The sequence below is a fragment of the Cervus canadensis genome, chromosome 22, assembly GCF_019320065.1.
Source record: "Cervus canadensis isolate Bull #8, Minnesota chromosome 22, ASM1932006v1, whole genome shotgun sequence".
Lineage (NCBI taxonomy): Eukaryota > Metazoa > Chordata > Mammalia > Artiodactyla > Cervidae > Cervus > Cervus canadensis.
Window position 1 is genome coordinate 43,330,038 of NC_057407.1, and position 22,919 is coordinate 43,352,956.

The window sequence follows — 22,919 nt, forward strand, 5'->3', positions numbered from 1 at the left end:
TTATACACACACACACACACACACATTCTTTTTCATAATGGTTTTATCACAGGATATTGAGTTCCCTGTGCTACACAGTAGGATCTTGTGGCTTTATCCATTCTATATATACTTGCTTGCATCTGCTAAGCCCAAACTCCCACTCCATCCCCCCTCTCCCACCCATCTCCACCTTGGGAACCCAAGTCTGTTCTCTATGTCTGTGAATCTGTTTCACAGATAGGTTCAGTTGTGTCCAATTTTAGGTTCTACATACAAGTGACAGTGTATAATATTTGTCTTTGTCTGACTTCACTTAGTTCGATAATCTCTAGGTCCATCCATGTTGCTGCAAATGGCATCGTTTCATTCTTGGCCGAGTAATATTCCGTTATATATATGTACCACATCTTTTTCATTTGTTGATGGACATTTAGGTTGCTTCCATGTCTCGGCTCTTGTACACAGTGCTGCGGTGAACACTGGGGTGCACGTTATCTTTCTCTCATTTCATCTAGATATATGCCCGGGGGTGGGACTGCTGAATCATACAGAAACTCTATTTTTAGCTTCTTTTGAGGAACCTCCATACTGTTTCCCATAGTGGCTTCACCAGTGTACATCCCCACCAACAGCGAAGGAGGGTGCCGGCTTTGCCCCTTTGGCTTCTCAGCAGCAGCGTAGTGGCGCCAACTACCAACAGCATGGATGGTGTGGTCTGACTTCTTACCTGACAGGTGGCTACACGAGGTACCTGATGATGCAAAGGGCTCAGAGCAGTGCGTGCCCCGGTTCCTATTACGTGTTTGCTGTTGTTACTACAGTGTCACTGGAAGGAAACAAAGACTCAAAGCTCCAATGAGCAAGAGCGAGCCATTTGACTTTGAAGGACGCTGAGAGCACAGACTGTGAACAAATTCATTATTGAGTCACTCCTCAATGCCAGACACTGAACTCAGCTGAGGGTCCCTGCCCACAGGACGCATCGGCCCGGGGGGAGGACTACATTCAGCAAAGATCCCCACCAGTGAAGGCATCATGACAAAATGGGACGAGTGCTCTGTAGAGGCAGAATTCAGCCTGCTCTCAACATCAGCTGTCTTACCTGGCCTTCCGGGTTGGGGAGTCAATGCTGGCTGAAATCTCCCTCCTGCCCCAGGGCCTTGGTGCAGCTCAGCCCTGTCTGAATGCTCCCTGTATACTCTCCCCTGACTAGTGACTACCTGTCCTCCAGATTTCACCGCCAATCAGGGGAGTACACTGGGGGCATTCAGACAGGGCTGAGCTGCACAAAGGCCCTTGGGGCAGGAGGGAGCTTGGAGGGTGTGAGGGTCTGGAAAGGGGTCTTGAGGCAGGGGTGCTGGAGAGAGGAAGGGCGTGAATGGAGAGGTGCTTGGGGGGGATGCCACTTGGGGGGCTAGTGCTGTTAGGGTGAGGCCAACTCCTTAAGCAGTTTTAAGGCAGGGAGTGGAGGGGCTCCCACGAGAGGGGCACATGTTTGGAAAAGACCATTCTGTCTGGAACAAGCAGGAGAGATGGGGTTGGTCCTGTTAGCGCCGAGGCTGGGCCCCAGGCCCCGAGACTGTGATGCAGCAGGTGTGTGCGGGCGGGGGCCACCTTCCAACGTGCTGATGCCACCACCGCGGGCCACACCCTGAATGGTGCCTACTTGGCCACTGGTGGTAGAGGGGGAACAGGTTAGGAGATGGATTCTTAGAGACGTGCTGTTTCTATGCTTCAAGAAAAAGGGGGGAAGGCCTTTCTGGGAAAAACTGGGACTCTTAACTCTAAAGACACTGTCCCCAAACATAACACAGTACAAACTTCAGAGCTGCCTGAGCGGTTTGGGGTCAAGGACAGAACTTCACAGAAGCAGCAGACTCACTCCCGGAACTTCAAGGGCTGTGCTGATTAACCCAGGCTCTGTGTAACCTCGTTCTGCACCGGGTGTGTTCTTATCCCTCCCTCTGGCGTCCTTGGGGACAGCAGCACAGCGCCGAGGTGACACAGACGGAGCCTGGGTTCATCGCAGCAGCCCTGGATCTTGCTCTGTCCCACCAGAGCAAACCAGAGAGGTGGACATCCTCCTTTTTCCTTAGTGCTTCAGAAAGTACGCTAGCCAACCCAGCCACTCTGCTTTCAATGCCTCCCTTGGCTCTAAAAAACAGCAGTGACATACGGAAGATGTCACTTAGGTACTCAAACATAACCATACTCCCACTCGGGAGGCCTCTGTCAGTTTCCCCCCGGCCGGGTCCCTGGCTGTGGGGCCCTGGGGAAAGGAAGCCCCCCCATCAGCCCAGCCGACTGATCACATTACCCACGATGGGAGCGTGTGACCCACCAATGCCCTGGAAGGGCCCTCGTAAGGTTCGTCCAGCGTGGGGACCTGTTCTGACGGCGGGCATGTGTTCCCAAGGGCACCCGGGACCATCTAGGAAACAGACGTGTCCCCGGCCTGTGTGGCCACACAAGGCCCCCTCGCTCTCCAGGACTGTCCGAGCCACCCTCCTGGCACTAGCGCCTCCCTTCCCTCCACTCTGCCCGGGTCAGAGCGGTCACCATCATGTGTCAAAATCCTGGCCCGGCTCACAGCTGTGTTCTCAGCACCAGGAGGAGCGGGGCAGGTCGGCGGTGCTCAACCCTCCTGAGATCACAACTCCGTCCTCACCGCGGGGAGCTGGTGGCTCCATTTTCTCTGCAGGAAGCCGGTGCTGCCGCGAGCGCCTTTCAGTTCGAAGTGGAGCTGTCTGTGTTGGGCGAGAAACAGCCTCAGGGCTCCTGTGTTTGCAGTGGCATCTCACAGCGTGAGGTGTCAACCGGAAGGCCGCCTGCTGGGGTCCTGGGGGGCTTGGCGGTGCCCCAGCGCTGGCCGAGGTGGAGGCCGGATGGGGCTGGAGCTGGGAGCGCTGCCTGGGGTGGGGTGTGACCCTGGTGTTGTGAAGTAGCCGTTCTCTGATTGGCGACGGCCTGATTCACAACACCAGCTGCCCCACCGCACCGTGCCAGCCGACGGTCCTCCGTGCTGCCTCTGGAGTGCGGAGCAGACAGAGAGCAGCCAGGGGTTAGAAGCAGAATGCCAGCGGAGCCGGCCTTTCATCTCCCCCTCCATCTGCACCCCGCTGACTTGTTTTGTATTTTGAATTGTTAAAAATTTTTTTAATTGGAGTATAACTGCTTTAACGATGTTGTCAGTTTCTGCTGCAGCACAACGAGAGTCAGCTTTATGTCCACGTATCTCTCCTCCCAACCTCCCCTTCTCAGCCCCACCCTCTGGGTGATCACAGAGCACGGCGCTGAGCTCCCTGGGTTACACGGCGGCTTCCCACTAGCGATCAGTTTACACGTGGTGGTGCATACACGTCCATGCCACGCTCTCAGTTTGTCCCACTGTCCCCCTCCATCCCGTGTCCACATGTCTGTTCTCCACATCTCTCTGTTCCTGCCCAGCAAACAGGCTCGTCTGTACCATTTCCCTGGATTCCATATATACGCGTTAACACGCTATGCTTGTTTTCCTCTTTGACGTCCTTCACTCTGTATGACAGACGCTAGGTCCATCCATTTGTCTGCTGCTCTGACTTCTCAAATATGCCATACTCCTGTCCAGCGCAAGCTGCTTCCTCCTCCTGGAATGCCTCATTCTCGATTTCACATAGTTTAATACCCACTCCTCTTTCAGATTTCCAATGCAAAATGACTTCCTGGACACCATCCCCCAGACCAGACCCGACTCCTCTGTCCTGTACTTTCCAGGCCTCTGGTCCCCGTCCTTAAGGTTCTTACCATACAGTGTGCGGGGAGCTGCTGCCACTCGACTCCAATCTCCCTCTCAGGTCCCCAGCCTTGGCCACGCAGGGGATGCTTGGTAAATACTGGTTGAGTGAATGTATCACTTAAACTAAGACCTGAGCGGTCCAGCCCGTCCTTTCTGAGCGTTTGGAAAAGGAGAAAGAAAACTGGCACCAAGCGCCCCCAGGACGCGCACACCTGTTGTGTATGAACAGCTGGCTGCCAGGCCTGCTCACCCACCTCCCTGCCTCCAGGTTCTCGTGCCCTGATGCACAGGGATGCCATGGGGGTCCCTCCAGAGGGCCGGTCGGATCTGGATTAATCTCTCCCCAAGTCCCAGATCCCAGGGCGCCTCACTTCCGCGCCTGCCCCTCCTCCCTTGTGGAGCTGGCGTCCCCCCAGCACATCCCGTGTGCCTGCTTCTGTGGCTGTGAACACCCTGCCCACTACAACTTGTGCTCACGCAGGTGGGCTCCCGGCTCAGCCCGATCATGGGGTCCCCCGCAGCCCAGGGCCACACAGCAGGGGGACAGCAGGACCTGCAGCGTGGCTGCGCTTCCTGTGAAGGAAGTCCCCACCAGCTTAGAGGCACAGACACAGGCTTGTCCTTAGCGTCTGCTCTGAGTCCTCAGGATGGCCAACATTTTGCCACTGAAGGACATCTTCTCATCTCCACGGCCACCCTACGTGGCCAGGCCAGTCCTCTACCCCTGCCGGCACCCCACCTCTCACCTGGACAATGCTCTGGCATCGAACTTGTCCCTCTGTGGTTGACTCTCTCCTGCAGCCTGAGCGACGCTTCTAAAACACGACTGGGAGCCTGTCGCTCTCCTGTTTGTACCCCCCTTCCCGCCCCCGTCCATCCAGAGCAAACACAAAGTCCAGCAGAAGCACACGGGCCGGTGGCCCCGCCCCGCCCACCTGTCCCCCCTCACCTCCCTCCTCTCGTCCGCTCATCTACGCACCGTCTTTCCTTCAGATCTTGGCACACAGAGCTAGACCACGCAGCACCTTCTGCAAGGTAGACAATCAGGCCTGTCCTGGGGACGGAGCCTTCTGTGAGCTCAAGAAAGTCCCCCTTTCCCTGGGCAGATGCAGCCCCAGGACAGAGTATGTGGGTGGCCTGGACCCCAGAACAGGGGGCTGGTGCATCACAGCCGCCCTCCCTCTCCGCTCAGGGCCCGGTTACCTGTCGTTGCCTCCGAAGTGCCTCAGCTATGCCAGGGGCGTTTGAAGAGCATGTTAACATTTCTGGTGTTCCAGAATTCAGCACCCATTTTAACCAAAGCCTTTTATCTCTTTATTTCCCACTCTGGCCTGTTTACATTAACTTCTTCTTCTTCACTATTTGCTTGGTAAGGTCAAGCTAGCTAATTCTAGTGTGTGTGTGTGTTTTTAACGTCACGTAATGATCACTTGGTGAAGGCAATTGGAAGGACGTGACATTTATCTAAGCTTTATAACATCAGAGGTCTCAAATCAACAAACCATTTTCCTGCCTGTTCCTTCTGGAAAAAGATGATGGCAATAGAAATAGGGTGTGTTTCCTCATCAACCAGCTCCCAGGGTGTCCATGGGTTAATGCAGACTTTTTCCAGCAGCTGACATCCCCCCACCCTGGCTGACTGGCTCAGGAGGGGAAGGTGGGACTCAGGGCTCACTCCCTCCCTCCCCACTTCCAGCTTCTGCTGCAGTAGGTTTGAAAGCGAAGCCCAGGAATCCACCCCCACCCCCATGGATTCTGATAATCCAGATTTGGGGGCTGCTGCTCTAAATCTAGGGCTCTGTGAAAAATGGACATTTGTATGAATGCTGGTGTGGTGATAAGAGTCTGATAGAGAGTCAGCATCTTCAGATGAAAACGAAATCTCACTCACGTGGCAGGTGCTGGCTGGAGGGAGCCGCACTGGCCCGGTGTACAGGGTACCTTCGGCTGGCGGGGTCTCCCTTGGTCAGGAACAGGAGCAGGAATGTGTTGAGCCTGCGGGATACAAGGAGTTAACATCCGTCATCAGTGACGCTTGGAGGCTAGTGGAAAAATTCCTGCTCTCTCGTCCCACCCAGGCTGGCAGAGGTCCCCAGCTGCCCACAGCAGTAACTTGGAGGGTCACTCCATCTTTCTTGGTTCCCTCCCCTCTCACCTGCCCAGCCTCTTCCTGGTGCTGCCCCCCAACACTCAGCTGTGCATTGGCGACAGTGTGCGTGTAAGCGCGCCTGCATCTTGAATGCCTGAATCTTCCTGGTTCCCACTGCTGCTTTCAGCACGACCAGGATGAGAGGCATGAGGCACTTGCTCTCAGGCGCTGACGCTGCCCTTGTATGGGCGGCACCTTCTGAAAATGTATGCCTTGGCCTGTCTTGCTTGCTCACCCTGCTCTCGCCCTGACTTCCACGCAATGAGAATACACACATCAGGCACAACCAACCATTCCAAGCAGGTATTTTGTCAAGTGTGTTGTACTTAATGATCGTTCACTGTTTTTCAGAGACAATCACCCTCTGAACGGAGGACCCTTTGGCATTCAAACCCCGGGGTACGAGGATCACTCTGCACAGTCAGTGGGTGCCCATGCTGCCATGGGTATGTAAGAATGTGCGTTTATCTATTCTAGGATGACAGCAAACATGGGCCTAAAGGCAGCCTGGGAAGCCTGCCTGCATTAGCCGGTCTTGGTTGGAAGATTCCAGGTGGGCTTTAAAATAAAAAAATCCTGTTTCTGAGAGGACCCACAGGGCTGCCGAACCCAGCCCGGAGTTTATTAGCACAGTTAATATCGCATGCAAATAGATTTCCCCGCCTCGGTCATGCCAGTCCATTAATTCAGCCCCTTGTCTGCTACATCTTTATCCCTGGCAGGTTAATCCTGCCAAATGCCTTTGCTGTAGCACGTGTCACACCGCGCCCACGGCCAACAATGCAGTTTTGCTAATCCTGTTGTATCAGCTTTGTGGCCCTGTCTGGTCAATCCAACGGTGCAAACAGCGCACAGAAGGGTTTTGTTTTGTTTTTTGCCAAGATCTTTCTCCTGCTCTGGCACCCCACACCCCTTCCTTCTCTCTCTTTTTCCCTTAAATATGGTTTCAATTAAATAGTCTGAAAGTCAACCACAGTGTTTGGACAGCTGCCAATGCCAATGCCTTTCAGACAAGGATGTCAAGGCTCTCAGCGGGCCTCCAAACTCTTTCCAGAAGCCTCACCCAGCTGGCAGCTGAATATGCTAAGTGGGAAGGGTTCAAACAGGAAAATCTGATAAAGATCCGCCTTTTCCCAAGCCTTGAAGATGACTGAATGGAGGGTGTTGGTATCACACTCTTCCTCTCTGGTGCCCCCACTTGAGTGTCCAGTGGAATCATCCACGTGAGTTATTACAAAAGGTGCATCCTTACCTGCAAACACCTACGCCAGGTGTGCACCTGCTACAAGCAAGAGAAGCAACTCCAGGCCCCGCAGCACACTGCTCTTCTAGTCTGTGTCGTTGGAGGCAGGATCACCCAAGTTCCAACCCCGGCTGGACCAATTCTACCTCTGTGACCTCAGGCAAGTGCTTTCCTCTCCCACAGGATGGGCAAAACCTACCGCATGGGATCGCCATGAGGGGTCAGGGCCTTCACACACGCTAATCACCGAGGACGGTGCTGCCACACGCAGGGCAGACACTGTAAAGGTAAGCGAGTCCTCGCAGAGACTGTGAAATCCACCACCCCTCTCATCTGCAGCTTCCTGTAGCACAGAGGCTGAGCACGGTCACATTCCACGGGAGCCTGTCTTTTAGGGTCTTCAGACCCTGAAAGTAAACCTCACTCTCTTGTTGGTGAGTTACAGAAACCTGGCTGTGAGAAGCCCTTTCCTGTCTCCCCACCACCACGAGTCTCTTGAGTTATCCCTGGCAGCTTTGGTGGGCAGGAAGAGGGGTTCTGGGTAGATGAGCACAGGATATGGGAATAGATTTCCAGGGACTGAGTTCTGGTCTGCTATTATGTGACTCAGTATAAGGTACTCAACCTTGGAGACTCTTACCACCCCGATGCTGTGAGGTTTTGGCAGGACAAGGTGAACGAGCAGGTGAGAACTGCCTGGAACACTGCAAGAACAGTCATCGCCCCATAAGTAACGGCTCTTATGAGTTACGGAGTCTTCTGCAAGGTAACAGGCTTCCCTCTCCACCCTCCATCCACCTACCATCTCATCTCCCCTCAGCCTGCATGGAGACGTTGGGAGAATCATGCAGGGAAAGCAGCATAGGGCCTGGCTTCCAATACGAGGTCAGAAGATGAAGCCATGCTCACTGCCGTTAAACCGTAATTTATCCCAAATCCTCAGCTCCACCATGCCTTTTACGTTAGCCTGTGCATCAGCCTTTAGTCTGAGTCCTAAGCTGTGTGAGTGGTCTGTAAATGACAGTGCATGCGCGGGTTTAAAACTGCCCCGCTGTTTGGACAGAGCTGAATGTACGTGAGCACTTAAAGACATTTTCGTGATAACCTTGAGGGCGGAGAACTAAACCCATCTGATACTGAGTAGATCAGGACAGGCTTCCTGCCCGGGATGTGAAGGGCAAATTCTGCTGCCTGGAAGCGCTGTACATGCTTCCCTTGGCAACTCAGCCACTGAACACACTCCCACTTCTCCTGGGTCCCGCTAGACCTGCTGATCAAGTCTAACAATACAGTAAGTTGAGAACTTATGTTGTCCTTGTTATCGGGCTTGATCCTCCGCAGTCCTCATCTCATTGAATTCTAGCTGAGCTGAGAGTATTGTTTTACCGATTTCCTACTTTGAAGAAATGGAGAAATGTAAGTACTAAACTACTATTTAAATAAAAAGAAAATAGAGGCTCGGAAAGGACAATGAATTTACCCAAAGCTGCAGCTCGAAAGTGGCTGCAGAGCTGTGGTTGGAGCCCAGGGCCGTGGGCGCTCTGGGCCACTAGGCTACCTAATCCATCTGTGATGTGACGCTGTATCTTCTACGGAGCATCTGAGTCAAGGGTCCTCCCAAATTACCAGCTCCCTTTAGCATTTATCTGTTCCAAGTTACATCCACAGAAAATGCAATTATTTTCCCTTTCCCTTTATTTTTTGGGTGAATCATGTTCTTAAGGTTTTTTTTAGGGGGAGGGGTAGGATATGTCCAAAAAAAAAAAAAGAAAATTCAAGACTCCTTTTCTGCAAAAATTAGGATATACTAGCCTCTAGCTGGGATTAGGAAAAACCCCATACAGCCTAAATTTATAGGACAGATCTTAATCCGATTTTCATTTGCCAACCTCTTGAACAGAATGGGTTTGCAATACTTCATGCTAATTAAAACCTGATGGAGTCAGGCTACTGGCAAAAATGAGCAGTTCTGACCCTCTAGCCTCCATGGCTCAGGTGCATCCACTGAGGCACACCTCAGTGACCAGGGCGAGAATTCCTGCTGAGAGGGCAGCCTACCAGCTCGGGTCTGGAGAGTCCTACTTACCTAGTGGAACTCAAACAGCTCTGAACTTTGCTTACTGCAGAAAAGACGGCCTCTGCTTTGCGGGTGGCAGGATCAATCACACATCCCCACTCATGATTAATCTCTCAGAGGCGAAGCTCCTCTTCGGGATGGATTGCCGTAGCTGACTGCAGCCTTCTTGGGGGAGAGGTGGGAGGAAAATAAAGGCCGAGAGCAGAATAAGCAGCACCCGGCGTCTGAGAAGAGGCTGCTCCGTGCCACGGGCTGCAGGAAGCTTCTTTGAGGTGTTGATTGACTGTCAAAAAACTCACTTTTGCTGTAAAGACTCAGCATCATAGAGGAAGTTAATCGTTTCTGCTTTCCTACCACTGTGTGAGTTGGGTGCTTAGATGGGTGTGTGTTTCCTGTTCCTTTTTAGCCAAATCCAAGTTGGCTCCTTCCTGCCTCTTGGGTGGTTCTAGGGTTGCCCTCAGCACTCACGTCCTGTCAGAAGGCTAGGAGAACGTACTTGGGTTTCTTTACTCAAAAGGTTTTCACTGTTATGATTTCATACAACTGACAGAAACCTGCTTTTGACTTTGCTCTCAGGACTGCTTTTCTCATTGTTCACTGAATTTGAAAACACTTTAGGGTTAATTAAAAAAAAAAATTGTGGGGACTTCCCTGGTGGTCCGAGGGGTTAGGACACTTCTGCTGTGGGCGCCTGGGTTCAATTCCTGGTTGAGGAATTAAGATCCCATGAGCGGCACAGCATGGCCAAAAAAGAAAGAAAGAAAATAAATACTGTGGTTATCTCAGTTGCTAGGTTTGGTTGAAGGGCTGTGTTTGGGGGCAGTGGTGGTGATAATCGCTGGGTGACAATCCCATGGGACTTCTTCAGAGCAGGCTAAGCCTTCTTGCCCTTCACTGAATAGTGCGGTTTGTTTCTATTTTAGGAGCCAACCAAAATACAGGAAAAAAAAAAGCCCTTGCTTTAAAGAAACCCAGTTCGGAGAAGCCTCTACTTACGCAAAAACCACCTAAGGGGTGACTTCAAGAGATCTAGGATTTCATTCGTTACAAAGCAGGTTCCTCAATGCCTTGAATATCGTGCATGAGACACAGACTTCCCGGCGGGGACAGGCCCATGGTGAGAGAGGTACATCTGCCTTTCCCTCTGAAAAGGGATTTCTTCCGAGAAAGCGCCCCCTCCCCACGAGGTCCCGGAAGACATATTGACAAGGGCAGGATTACGCCAGGCTGACAATGGGAGGATTATTTCCTAACCTGGTGTGTGACAAATGCGTATTAATAAATGAAGCAGACAGCCCCATCTCCATTTTCTCCCAAAGCCCCTTTCCCCCACTGACCGGAGCTCGGGCATCCACGGGGTGACTGACGTCTCCTGTCCTGTCGCCTGCCCAGGCCCTGGGGAGAGTCCGTCTGGGCTCGGCTGAGCCCCCCGGGCAGAGGTACCGGCGGAGGGGGTCCGGGCTCCAGCACCTGGCTCTCGGCAGTGCCCCTCGTGCTTTATTCTCGGCGTTTCTACTGACAGAGGACAAAAGGGTTTCTTGTCAGACAAAACGCACACCGGGGAAGCTTGCCCAAGCCATTTTTCTCAGGGAAGAAAAGAAGTTGTTGTTTGAAAACCTTCACTGGCATGGAGACCTCCGAGGCCTGGCTGGCCGGCTCTGGCTCTCGGCAGACCTACTTTCTCTGCTTTCAAAGTCCTGCTTCCTCTCGCACTTTCTGGCCGGGGAGCTCCAAGGATGTCCCCCTGCGAGGTTTGAAGGCCTCTGTCACCACAGGTCTGAAGTCTCTTCGCTCTGTAGAAAAGAAGGAAATAATGCCATTTGCAGCAACAGGGACAGACCTAGAGATGATCATACTAAGTGAAGTAAGGAAGGGAAGGACAAATACCATCGGATATCACTTATCCTGCTAGGGAAAGTCACTCACTCGTGTCCGACTCTTTCTTTGTGACCCCATGGACTATACAGTTCATGGAATTCTTCAGGCCAGAACACTGGAGTGGGTAGCCTTTCCCTTCTCCAGGGAATCTTCCCAACCCAGGGATGACTTATAGGTGGAATGTAATTTTAAAAACATGATACAATTTTTTTTTTCTTTTTTACAAAACAGAAACAAACAGATCTCAAAATCAAACTTATGGTTACCAAAGGGGGAATGTTGGAGGAAGTGATTAGGTTGTGATCAACATATACACACTACTATATTTAAAATAACGAGGACTACTGCAGAGCATTGGAAACTCTACTCAATATTCTGTAATAACGTATATAAGAATCTGAAAAAGATGGATATATGTGTAACTGAATCACTTCCCTGTACAATGAAAACTAACACAACATTGTAACAACTATACTCCAACAAAAATTTTTTTAAAAAAACAGCAACTAATGTAGTCTTGGAGGAAGGAAACCTTTGAGTGAAATGTGATTTAACACAGTAGCTAAGGGAGGTTCTGCTCTGAACTCAGAGAACGAGTTCTCTCTATGCACCAGAAGATACTCAAGATAATGAGGAATAGGCTTATAACAATGTATGAACTATCCTTACTTTACTTGCCTGCGTAGCCCCAGGTTCGCAGAGATGCTGGTTCTCACACACGCTCACACCCAGGCTTGCACAGCCACATGACACCCCGCCACCCCTATTCATAGTCTGTTAGGAGATCGCCCGAACATTATTCGGGGAGATCACTAGCAAAACTGAGGGACAAATCACAAATTTCCTGTGGTTATTAAGCAGTTTCGGGGGGCTGGGCACAGTCACCTCTTGGAGGAACCACTCCCCATATTCTAGAACTAGGCTCATCACTGACTTAACTGGCAGAACATCATGACTGGAGCAGCTCAAGTCCACCTGTGTTATAGCCCCTGAAGAGGACCCAGGGCAGCTAGTGAAGTCCTCTAGACTCCGGCCCCATGGACCACACCTCAAAGGTGCCTCCTAGTCTGGGGGCCGGGGCAGCTTTCCTGCCGGTGGAGGGGCTCGCATGCCTGGGGTAGGGCGTTATTCAGAGGAGCAGGAAGGCGGTGTGGACCAAGGCAGAGGGTAGAATTTGGGGGTGGGGTGGGGGTCCATGCAGTTTTTCTTTGGCAATACTATTTAAACAACGTCTCTGTGTAATTTTTGACTGATCAAATTAAACGAGGACTACTTAGACAAATAGGGCTTCCCTGATGGCTGGGTGTAAAGAATCTGCCCGCAATGCAGGAGACGCGAGTTTGATCCCTGGGTCAGGAAGATCCCCTGGAGAGCTACTGTCCATGGCTTAGCCCCTAAACAACAACCACCTAGACAAATATTCCTGCGATTTTGCTCAAAGCAAAGCACTTTTGAAACCCTAGATATTTTACCTTAAGCATTTAAAGGTAGCGTGATGAGAAGGGGTCCACAGCAGAGAAAAGATCAAGGACCCCTTCCCCTCAAGGAGGTAGGTGCCCTGGGAGGGTGGCCATTAGCATGTGTGTAAAGACTCACCCCAACATCAGACCTGCCACCCTATCAAGCTTGCTGCATTCACGTAGCTGCTACTGCTGTCCACGTGCTCTGGCTTCACTCTGGGCCTCAGTTTCCTTCTTGCTAAAACCAGAACAACAATACCCTTGGACCTCAAAATCAGAATGTGTCTTGCTCTCGGCCATGGCTACAGTTAACTCCGAGCCCCTAATCCTGAGGCCCAGGAAAAAACCCTACTGACCTGGAGGCGCTGCTGAGCCTCTCTGTCCTCGTTCTGGACACAAACCGGGATATCCAGCCTCCTTCATTGTGCAAGGAATTTCCAGAAACAGTCATCCTCATCGTCACCCTAACTTCAGACTCAGCAAAGGCAACCTTGGGGTTCAGCTGAATATCACAGACCGTGTGGCTCAAAATGCTCATTTACTGGATTGGTCCTTAATGGGCTCAGAGATCTTCATCATGTATTTGTCTTATATTTGCATTGTTGGGTTTTTAACTTTTTGAAAATAATGCTTTGATGTAGAGATTGGGAATAGCTGGTAGGCGTACACATAACATTGTATAATAAATGTGCTCAGTTTGATTGTTGCTTTACAGAAGAAAAAAGAAAGGATGATCCACCTTTACCACTGATCTGGTCTCCTAACTCTGGGCTGAACAACTGCAGGGGTGAGTGCGGGGGGTGGGCCTGAAGGTGGGGAATCCTGCCAGCCGGGGTCCTCACTGCCGGATTCTCTTCTGCACATACGTATTTTTTAAGACGGAGAGACAGGGCACAGCTAATATTATCACAGCACCCTTAAGTGCCTCTTAGCTCTTGTTTGACTCAACGCCTCTAGTGACATGCTTTTATGTGTCTTTAAGCAGAGGTGGCAAGTAGATGAGTTTCCGGTTCAGGGCCCGGGCAGTCTCATCCACCCCACCTCCCCTCACCCCTATTCCACATTATTAGGGAGAAAAGAGACAGGACCATGACGCAGCACTCTCTGCGTACCAAGTACCAAGCCTGCAGCCTAGCTGATGCCGCTCCTCTGCCCCCTCACTCCCAGAGGCAAAAGCTGCAGACCTGGGGTCTCTGGAGAAGTGGGGGGCTTTGAAGGCAGGCTGGAGAGAAATGGGGGAATATGAGAAGACCCTTTGCAAAGCTTGTCTTTTCAGCTGAAGAGACACCTGACCTCCATTCCCCTCATCCTCGACAGGTACTAAAAATGGAGAGGGGGACTGAATCATGGTTTTGTGTCCATTTTGCAGATGGGGAAAGCTGAAGCAATGGGGCCCAAAGCAAACTTTTCTTGGGGGCAGCCTGTTAACCCTGATGAAAATCACAGGTTGGTGGGACCACACATATTTTGTAAATGTTTTTAAACTTTTCTTTGAAGCAAATTTTAATAGTTAATGCTATTTCCTTTACTCCTCTAATGGGTTCAGACTGGCCAAGTGAAAAGGAGATAAAGAATGAGGCAGCTTGTCTGGGCCACAGCACTTACTCAGACTGAGTCAGCAGGAAGTTCAGGGCAGAGGACTTGGAAGGAAGGCTCATCACAGTGACACCCAGAATGTGGACAGACCTTTTCCAACATTACTTACTGCCTTTTCCACTTGAATCCTCTGTTAACAGGACTATGGTGAGCTTACGGAAGGACATGGGATCATGACTTTGCTTCTTTAGAGGGCGCCCTGAAGTCAGAAGGTGAGCATTGTGGTCACTTCCCCCCATGTGACCCTGGCCACTTACTCATCTAATCCAAGCTTCAGCTGCATCACATATAACAGGAAATTGGGTTATTATAACTGAACAAGACCATATGTCTACGGAAGGCTTTGCCATTTGCAAAATGTTCCCCCCAACCTCTGCCAAGAACCTGTAGCTATGTAACACTGCCCACCTTTCGTGGCAGGTTCTGAGTGTCTGGCCACCTCGTGCTCATCAAATAGAGGGCAGTGTGGCTGGAGGTCCGGGGGGACTCTCACAGAGACACCCTGGTTGTCTGGGGTGGAAGGGTAAAGGTCAGTGAGAGAGATTTTCAATGATTAGCTGACAGTTTCCTCATCTGTAAAAGGAAGACAACAGCAGCACTTACCCTCCTTGGCCACTAGAGGGAGTAAAAGAGCGAGTCCTGGGGCTTGACACACACACAGAGCCGTGATCATGAATGGCGTCGGCAGCGCCCCAGCCAAGGCGGTGGGGTGTTCCCGCCCTCCTCGGGGGGCCCTGGAGGAGTGCTGAGCACTTGGAACACTCCTTCTCTATCACACTTCTTGCTCTCAGTTCAGTATGCCAGAGATGACATGTTGGTAGAACCCATTATGTTTTGGGACGTGGTTTTTCTCCAACGTCAAAGACGAAGGGGTAGAGAGAAAAAGGGATCAAAGTAGAAGCGCTCAGTTGATTTATAGCTAGGATAGGCTACAGAATATTTAGGTATCAACAGTAAAAGCAAAGAAAAATAATGGCGTAAGGAAACATTTTACAAATGATGTTGGTAGGAGAGCTGGTCAGCAATACTGAACAAAGGTTTTGATGGCCAGTGGGTAATGTTGCCACCTGTAACCGAGCAGGACCCTCTGGGACGTTCCTGGGACAGACCCCTCCCCCATATCCTCTGCTGTGGCTCCTCTGTGAAGTACCTAGATAACAGCACCTGATACACGTTTCCTGAGTTGTTCTGCAGATGCTAAAAAAACCTCATCAAATGAAAGAAATTGACACATCCCCTCTGGAGTCTGGCCGAACCAGGAAATACTTGCAACAACTTACTGCCTCTTTCCTTTACCTCACCATCCACCAATCCCAAAGTTGTGCATGAGCTAATCACATACCCTGGGGCTTCCCTCCTTTGCCTGGCCTTTAGAAACGCTTTGCTGAAACCTATCCGGGACCTTGGGCTTTTGGAGCATTAACTGTCCAAGACTCCCTGTCTGGCGCCTTACAGTAAACAGCACGCTTTCCTTCACAGACCACGTGTCCATGAGATACAGTGTACCGCAACCGGCTGAGTGGACCCGTTTTGTTCTGGTAACACTGCTCTGTCTTCTGCCACACAGCGACCCCTATCATCCATATCAAAATCAGTGTCTCAATGGCTGCCTCGCCCCAGCACGTCCAGTCTGCAGAATTCAGCCACCCCAGAGCTGAATGGCTGGCTAGTGCCCCCTCACCCCACCATTAACGTGCTTCTCAGGGCCTGAGCAGGGAGTGTCCTCTGAGTCTGGTCCAGGGACAAGGCGAGAAGTGGGTGTGCAGCACACATGTGACAGACGCACTCCAATCCGCCAACCTTGCTAAGCCTCTAACGCCTTCTATGATGCGCCAGGGACACACCAGAACTGCACTCAACGTAGAACCATTGAGGCCAACGTTCAGCCAACCAACAAAGCCATCTCTGAGAGCCACCTCCAGCTGTCTGAGTGAACATATTACATTCAGACTATTTCATCTTAATTTGCTTAGAATCCATTTCAACCTGCATTCCTCAGGCTTTCCCCCAACATGTGTGCTCAGTCACCAAGTCATGTCCAACTCTTTGTGACCCCATAAACTGTAGCCTGCCAGACTCTTCTGTCCATGGGATTCTCCAGGCAAGAATACTGGAGTGGGTTGCCATGCCCTTCTCCAGGGGATCTTCCCAACCCAGGGATTGAACCTGTGACTCTTGCATCTCCTGCGTTGGCAGGCGGATTCTTTATCACTGAGCCACCTGGGAAGTCCCCACACTTCCCCAATATAAATGAGCAAAATCTCCAAGTTCCTTTGGAGGAACGCCCCTTCTGACCTCTTCCTACACCTGTACTCTGGGGACCAGAACCCATCCTGTCCACCTCCCGATGGAGGTCTAAGCTGATATAGGAGACCTGGGCCCCACATCTTTTGGCTCCGACTTACCACCAGTGTTTCTGCCTGTGGAGATAGAGAAGTGAAAATCACTTCTTGGGGAAGTAAAATTTGCTGACAGAGATGCTCAACTCTATTTTGGCATATTGCCAGAGATTTTACTTTGATTTATGAAATTGAAAAACCCTTTTGATCAGGAAAAAGTCCCAGAAGACTGAGTCTTAGGAAATGCCCAGGAGCCCTCTGACCTGACAGTTCTGCTTTTTACAATTGCCTCTGAAATCACCTTTGCAGGCGGGGACTCCACGCTGACCTCCCCAGCAGTGTGAACGCTCACTTTGGCACTCTCTCCAAACGCCAGAAGATCTGGAATTCTTATCAAAGACAGACTGTGAGCTCGGGTCTGCGGAGGAGGAGAGCCATGTCCGGGGGCTCTGGTGATGCTTCTGCTGCGGTAACCACCTCTCACCAAGCCTGGCTGTGCTGTGTGGCCCAGGGGCCCCATGGGATTTCTGTTAAAGACTCAGTAACCCGGGGAGGGAGGTATCACTCCCTCTCATGGATGAGGAAACGAAGACTCGGCCTCATCCATATGCTTCCCCGACATCCATACGTGCTCCCAATGGTAGTGATAACAAGACAGGGAGGCTGGTTCTCCCTTACCCAGATGGTGAGGCAACAAACCTGGACCGTGGAGGAGGGTTTGGGGAAGTGACAGGGGACGGTGGGCTTCTGGGTCAGTCACAAGGGACATGACTTGGGTTCTGGCCACAGTCCTCCAGCCTCCAGACACTGGCAGGAAGTGTGACCCTTCCTCTCATAGACTGGCAGGCTGCCCAGTCCCTACTGCTTTCCCAAATTCCCTGGGTGCAGAAGGGAGAAACTCAAGCCATTTCATTTTATCCTTGCTACAGAAGTACCTCCTTAAATGTTGGCTATGAAAAGCCCAGAATTGGCAGCAACACAAACTTTTCAGACTAAGAACTGAAAAACTCATGCCACTTCTGAAATGTACCTGAGAAATGAATGAACTTCTGCATGCAGAGCAATCCTCTGAGGAAAAGACTCAGTTGTCAGCCACCATGTTTGATGTTTTCAAATTATTGACCAAAAGGATACCAAGTTAAAATTTTTTAAATAGTTTGGTGCCAGTGTATAAATGTATGAGAATGACTTCTTTCCCCAAGCATCTTTTAGCAAGTCAGTTCAATCCTGAATTACTTGGGAATAGTGGGCAATAGTTTCAAATAGTTGGAAAATGTCTCAAAGATAAGGCTTTGGTGAGAGAGCGGGGACTTTGGGTCAGACAGACCTGTAAACTTGATTCTTTGCTCTGTGATATCTGGGGGAAACCATGAGAGTTCAGTCTCTTCATTATAAAATGAGGATGGTAACCCTTTCACAGGGGGCTGATGTGGGGATCAAACCAGATAAACAGAGGGTCCAAATGCTATTAACTAACAGTGAGAACAGTTGAGCCCAACACAACTCAGTCTCTCTCCTCTTTGCCCTTGGGATTCACCTGCTGGTCACAGGAAGAGAATTTTCACACACGTCCTAAGCATTCCTGCAAGAATTTCTTTCTGATTCGATGTCTTTAAAAAAATCAGCTTGGACACTACAAAATTTGGTAACCAAATGATTCAAAAAGCAAGTCAGCACCAAAGTCCAGTTAACAGCCTGGTCCCTGGTATTGGAAGAGAAAACCAATTTAATCTACTAGACTCTGAACATGGAAACTTCCTTCACAATGACTGCTGGACAGAAGTGTTAATTGTTACCTATACAACCGTAAAATTAGTCAGCAACTTCCCGTTAAAGCTCCTACGCTGAACAATAAGAGAAGCATTGGAAACCAAATCCTCCCAATCCAGCTGAAGAACAGGCTGAGAAATAAGAACACAGCACAGAAGTCACGAGGAAGGAAAGTGAAAGTGTTAAGTCTCAGTCGTGTCCGACTCTGCGACTCTATGGACTGTAGCCCGCCAGGCTCCTCTGTCCATGGAATTCCCCAGGCAAGAATACTGGAGTGAGTAGCCATTCCCTTCGCCAGGGGATCCTCCCAACCCAGGGATCGAACCCCCATCTCCCACACTGCAGGCAGATTCTTTACCCTCTGAGCCACCCGGGAAGCTCCACTAGTCACGAGGAAGATGAGAATTTAAATCCTCGGGGGACAGAGTCTGCTGGAGCTTCTGTCTTTATCCTGCTCTTCTGATGATCCCACACTGGGAGTTTATAATGCGAAGTTGCAAAGGCAGGGGTGTATGGGAAATGAGGAATCATAGCTTAACCTGTGGGTTGGCAGGGTCTGATTTCTGTGGGGACAGGACCCAACCGGAAGCAGACAGACTCAAAAAGTACAACTACTGAGGCTTGGTTTCAATATCCTAGCTGAACCGCAGCCTTAGATGCAGCCATGCAGCTGCCCACTTTCCTTCCAGGGAAACTGCATCCGCCCCGCAAAGCCACCTACATGCAAAGAAATCCTACTCCGGGTGGAGGCAGCTCCTGGCAGTCATCTTTTTTGCTTTGAGCCTAATTAACAACAACAGGTCATCTCATCTTGGCATCCTGATTTTGTTGTGGGTTCACTTTCAATTTGGGTTGTCACGAACTGCCTCAGTCAGGAGGAGATTAGGGAGCAATGTTCCCAATCCTCCTACACACACACACACACACACACACACACACACACACACACACACACACACACACACACACACACACACACACACACACACACACACACACACACACACACACACACACACACACACACACACACACACACACAGCCTCCCCCCCTCCCCCCCACCCCTAGTCCTTGCTACTGGGACTAAATCTACAAGCATGCAAGTGCCATTAACTGACATTCATCAAAACACTCTCCATTGTTCGCAGACATGAGCGGCCGAGAGGTGGAAATTACTTGGCATTTCATTTTAATCTGTATTGAAGACTTGCCTGACAAAACATATTAAGTGTAAGAATTGCCGGCTTGGGAATGAAGCTCTGTTTATGGCCTGCCCCCCTATTTTCCTTCGCTAAAGGAAAGACAACACCACTCCCCCCATCCTTCCCTACCTTCTGCCGCTTGCTTACCCACCCCCACCCCACCACCATCATCCAGGAAACCCTAACACTGAATTTTCCTCTGTGAGTGCAGCTTTTGTTAGCAGGGTCTACAAAACTGTCATAAACATTCTATGCCTCTGGACCAGCACCTGAGGTTTTAAAACAAGAACGGAAACCCAGCAAGCTCTGCCTTGAAGATGGTGTTATCAGTAGCATCTCCCTTGGGATGGTACCTGGTGGTCACGTCGCTGCAGACCACAAGGCTGTGTGCTTCTCTGGAGAGAGACTGTCACCAAACGCTTGTGACAAAGAACGGATGCCATGCTAATGGATGCGCATAATTACCAAGGGGCCCTGATTCCCGCTGCTGCTGCAGCTGACGATCGGCTGCCGAGTGCAATAGCCTAGTACAGCGCTCACCGGTCTAGTCAGTCTTCTGGGGCTCTTCAAGTTCACATTTTTACCTTTCAGGGTAATTTTGCATTGTGTTGACAATTAGAAGTAATTAAAGCCTCTCAGAGAGGGAAGCCTGTTTATTTTTCCTGCTTTTTCCAGTCTCTTTCTAGACTATGGGGCTGCGCTCTTGGGGTAAGGCACAAGGTGAGTGGTCCCCACGTTTAGGCTGTAGCTGGCCAAGTGCAGGCCCAGGGACCCCAGGGCGAGGAGAGGTGATGGCCGGGCTCTGGCACAGGGGGCTGGGGGCTGGGACAGGTCAGCAGGAACCACAGGGACACCTGAGCTTTGTCCATTTTACGCTTTCTCTGCTCAGGAACCTTCTGATGGCGCAAACGGTGCTGTCGGAGAGTGGGTGAGGTAGGGATACCCTCTGTCCTGTTTGGCTGTGATAAAATCTGTGCCCCGGGACTTTCCAGAGTTCCTCTTCTTGATGAACGTTCTATTTCTAAGCTTTGAAGCGCCACATCGCCTCCCCCTCCCACCACCCCAGGCAGGAAGTCTGACCTTCCAGGCTTGGCTTTACTGACCTTGATGGGGGTTATGTAGGCAACAGGGGACTCTGTTGTCCCCCAGTGTGGCTGGAAATACACAAGAGGTGTGCATTTCAGCCCTTCGTTGGGCCTTTTGCCATTCCCAGGGTTTGTGGAATCAGCTGATCAGAGCAGAGGGGAGGACAGGGCTGGCTGAGATAAGGCGCAGCACCAAGGCCTCAGCCAGTTCTTCCCAGGAGGGAACTCTGTCTTTCCCTTCAAACTGTGAGCCCTGGGGGTTCTCGTCAGGGGGTGTGTGGGGGGAGGTGAAACTAGGAGAGTTGACTTCAAAGTGGTGGAGAAGCCGCCCACCCAGGGGAAAGCTTGTGGGCTGGGTGCCATGTTCTGCCCCACCACAGACATCAGACCTGCCTTGCTACCTCACCCTGCAGTAAGTATCTTTGGTCAAGTTTTGGTGAAAGCACATATGTTTTTTTGGAGGGTGTGCAGGCACTTTTCCATAATGCACAAGAGAAAGCCTGTCGCTGATAAATTTATAATGCGACTATCTCAGGCTGACACCCAGAGACTAGAATCCGTTTGTTACGACGGCTTGCAGGCTTGTTACCAGTCATGCCCTGAATAGATCCAGCCCTTCCTTCCTTTTGTGCCCCATCCAGGCCCCTGTGTGCACGCTCAGTCACGTCCAACTCTTCATGATCCCATGGACGGGAGCCCGCCAGGCTCCTCTGTCCATGGGATTCTCCAGGCAAAAATACTGGAGTGGGTTGCCATGCCCTCCTCCAGGGGATCTTCCCGACCCAGGGATCAAACCCACGTCCCTTATGTCTCCTGCATTGGCAGGCAGGCTCTTTACCACTGAGCCACCTGGGAAGCCTGATGCCCTGCAAAAGCTCAAAGATGTGACCTTTTGAAAAGATCTGAGAAGAATAACATCTACCCGGTTTTAAGTCATCATTTCAGTCTGTTACCTTTTGATTTGGAAGATAACTACTATAAGAGAGACTTGCATATGGCCCGTTTTCAAGGGCAGATGTGAACGGAATGGTAATTACTTTGCTAAGAGTCATAGAGATTCACTGGAATGAACTGCGTGGGATAGTCACATCATGTCTAGAAAGCGTAAGCGAGACAACGCCTATTCTAAAGTTGTGGTCCACAACTCGATTCTCCGTCATATAAACATTAAACAAATCATAATGCTCTATTAGCTTCCCCTGGTATAAACAGTCTTTTTCTTCAGGAAGTAGGTAATTTCTCAGATTATCAAATGGTGTCTTGTCCAACTCCTTGACCCCAAGTTCTCCCTGTAAGGTGGGGACATCCGGCTGAGACAGGGCCTGGGGAAGCCAGGTGAGCACCCTCACCCACTGCCTTTCACGCTACCCTGTTTGATTGTCATCATGGTGCTTGTCACCATTGGGAAGTATGTCTTCCTGGCTTTACTTACTAGTATATCACATGACTCTTCACTGTCATATGAGCTCCATGAAGGCAGGAATCTGATCTGATCCATCATCTGTGTATCTCGGGCTCTAAGAGCAGTGCTGGGCATATGCTCAAGGCGTGCTTGCTGAATGAATGAATGAGAAGCAGCAGCCTCCAGTCCACAGAGATGCCCACGCTCCTCTGATCTCCGCCAGCCCCCCACCCTGGCTTTGCACAGAGCAGGACCGTAGTTCTGCTACAGAAAGTAGTTCAGGAGAGTCTCGTGGAAGCTGAAGGAGAAACTTGGCTCAGAACTAACTAAGCTGAGAACCATAAATCAGGAGGTGGCACGAAGCATTCACTTGGCCAAAAAGTTTATTTGAGTGTTTCCCACACCAAGTTATAGGACCACTCGAGCGAACTTTTGGGCCAACGCAATACCATGGTGAAAAGCCTTAAGATTCTGGTATCACAGCCCAGGGGCAGTTGCTATGATGTTTCCAGTCTGCATCTTTAAGACGGGAAATAAGTGCAGAAAAACAGGAAGGGGAGGAGGAAAAGGAAAAAGTTATAGACATCAATGAAGGTGAGCACCAAGCAGAGTCATAAAGCAAAGCCCAGAAGGACTGTGCGGCGCTGTTCAGAGTTTAGAATGTGCACGTGCCTGTGGGCATGAGCAAAACCGGCCCACACCAGCGAGAAACCTGAGGCCCTGGGGACTAAGACGTGAATCTCTTCGGTTCCAAGGACAAGAAACAGCTCTTTGACTATTTCTTCTTCTCGATCCAACCACAGGTAAACATTAACTCTCACACACATGTCACATATTCCCTGCAAAAACTTCTCTTAACCGAACCCACTATTCAAAACCTGGGTGTGGGTAAGTCCCAACTTGAAGACAAGAAGGCTATAGATTTCACTTACTGGCCTGAATGTGAACATCCCTTGTCAG

The 22,919-nt window shown here is 50.7% G+C and overlaps 1 protein-coding gene and 1 long non-coding RNA gene across 2 annotated transcripts in view; one reads left to right on the forward strand and one right to left on the reverse strand.

The window, feature by feature from the left end:
* Nucleotides 1-134: 134 nt before the first annotated feature.
* Nucleotides 135-22,919, reverse strand: part of LOC122424386 (translation initiation factor IF-2-like) — a 132,126-nt gene continuing 109,341 nt past the window's right edge. Inside the window, exons 6-11 of the mRNA XM_043442132.1 lie at nt 10,844-11,019; nt 10,564-10,741; nt 5,649-5,752; nt 4,737-4,806; nt 3,766-3,910; nt 135-2,729 (exon numbers count right to left, since the gene is read on the reverse strand). Coding sequence (XP_043298067.1) covers nt 2,583-2,729; nt 3,766-3,910; nt 4,737-4,806; nt 5,649-5,752; nt 10,564-10,741; nt 10,844-11,019 — 820 coding nt within the window. The 3' untranslated portion in view covers nt 135-2,582. The remainder of the gene's footprint in view (nt 2,730-3,765; nt 3,911-4,736; nt 4,807-5,648; nt 5,753-10,563; nt 10,742-10,843; nt 11,020-22,919) is intronic.
* Nucleotides 13,223-17,002, forward strand: LOC122424634. Its single transcript, XR_006264491.1, has 3 exons — nt 13,223-13,351; nt 14,301-14,372; nt 16,809-17,002. It is a non-coding gene; the product is annotated as an uncharacterized LOC122424634 (long non-coding RNA).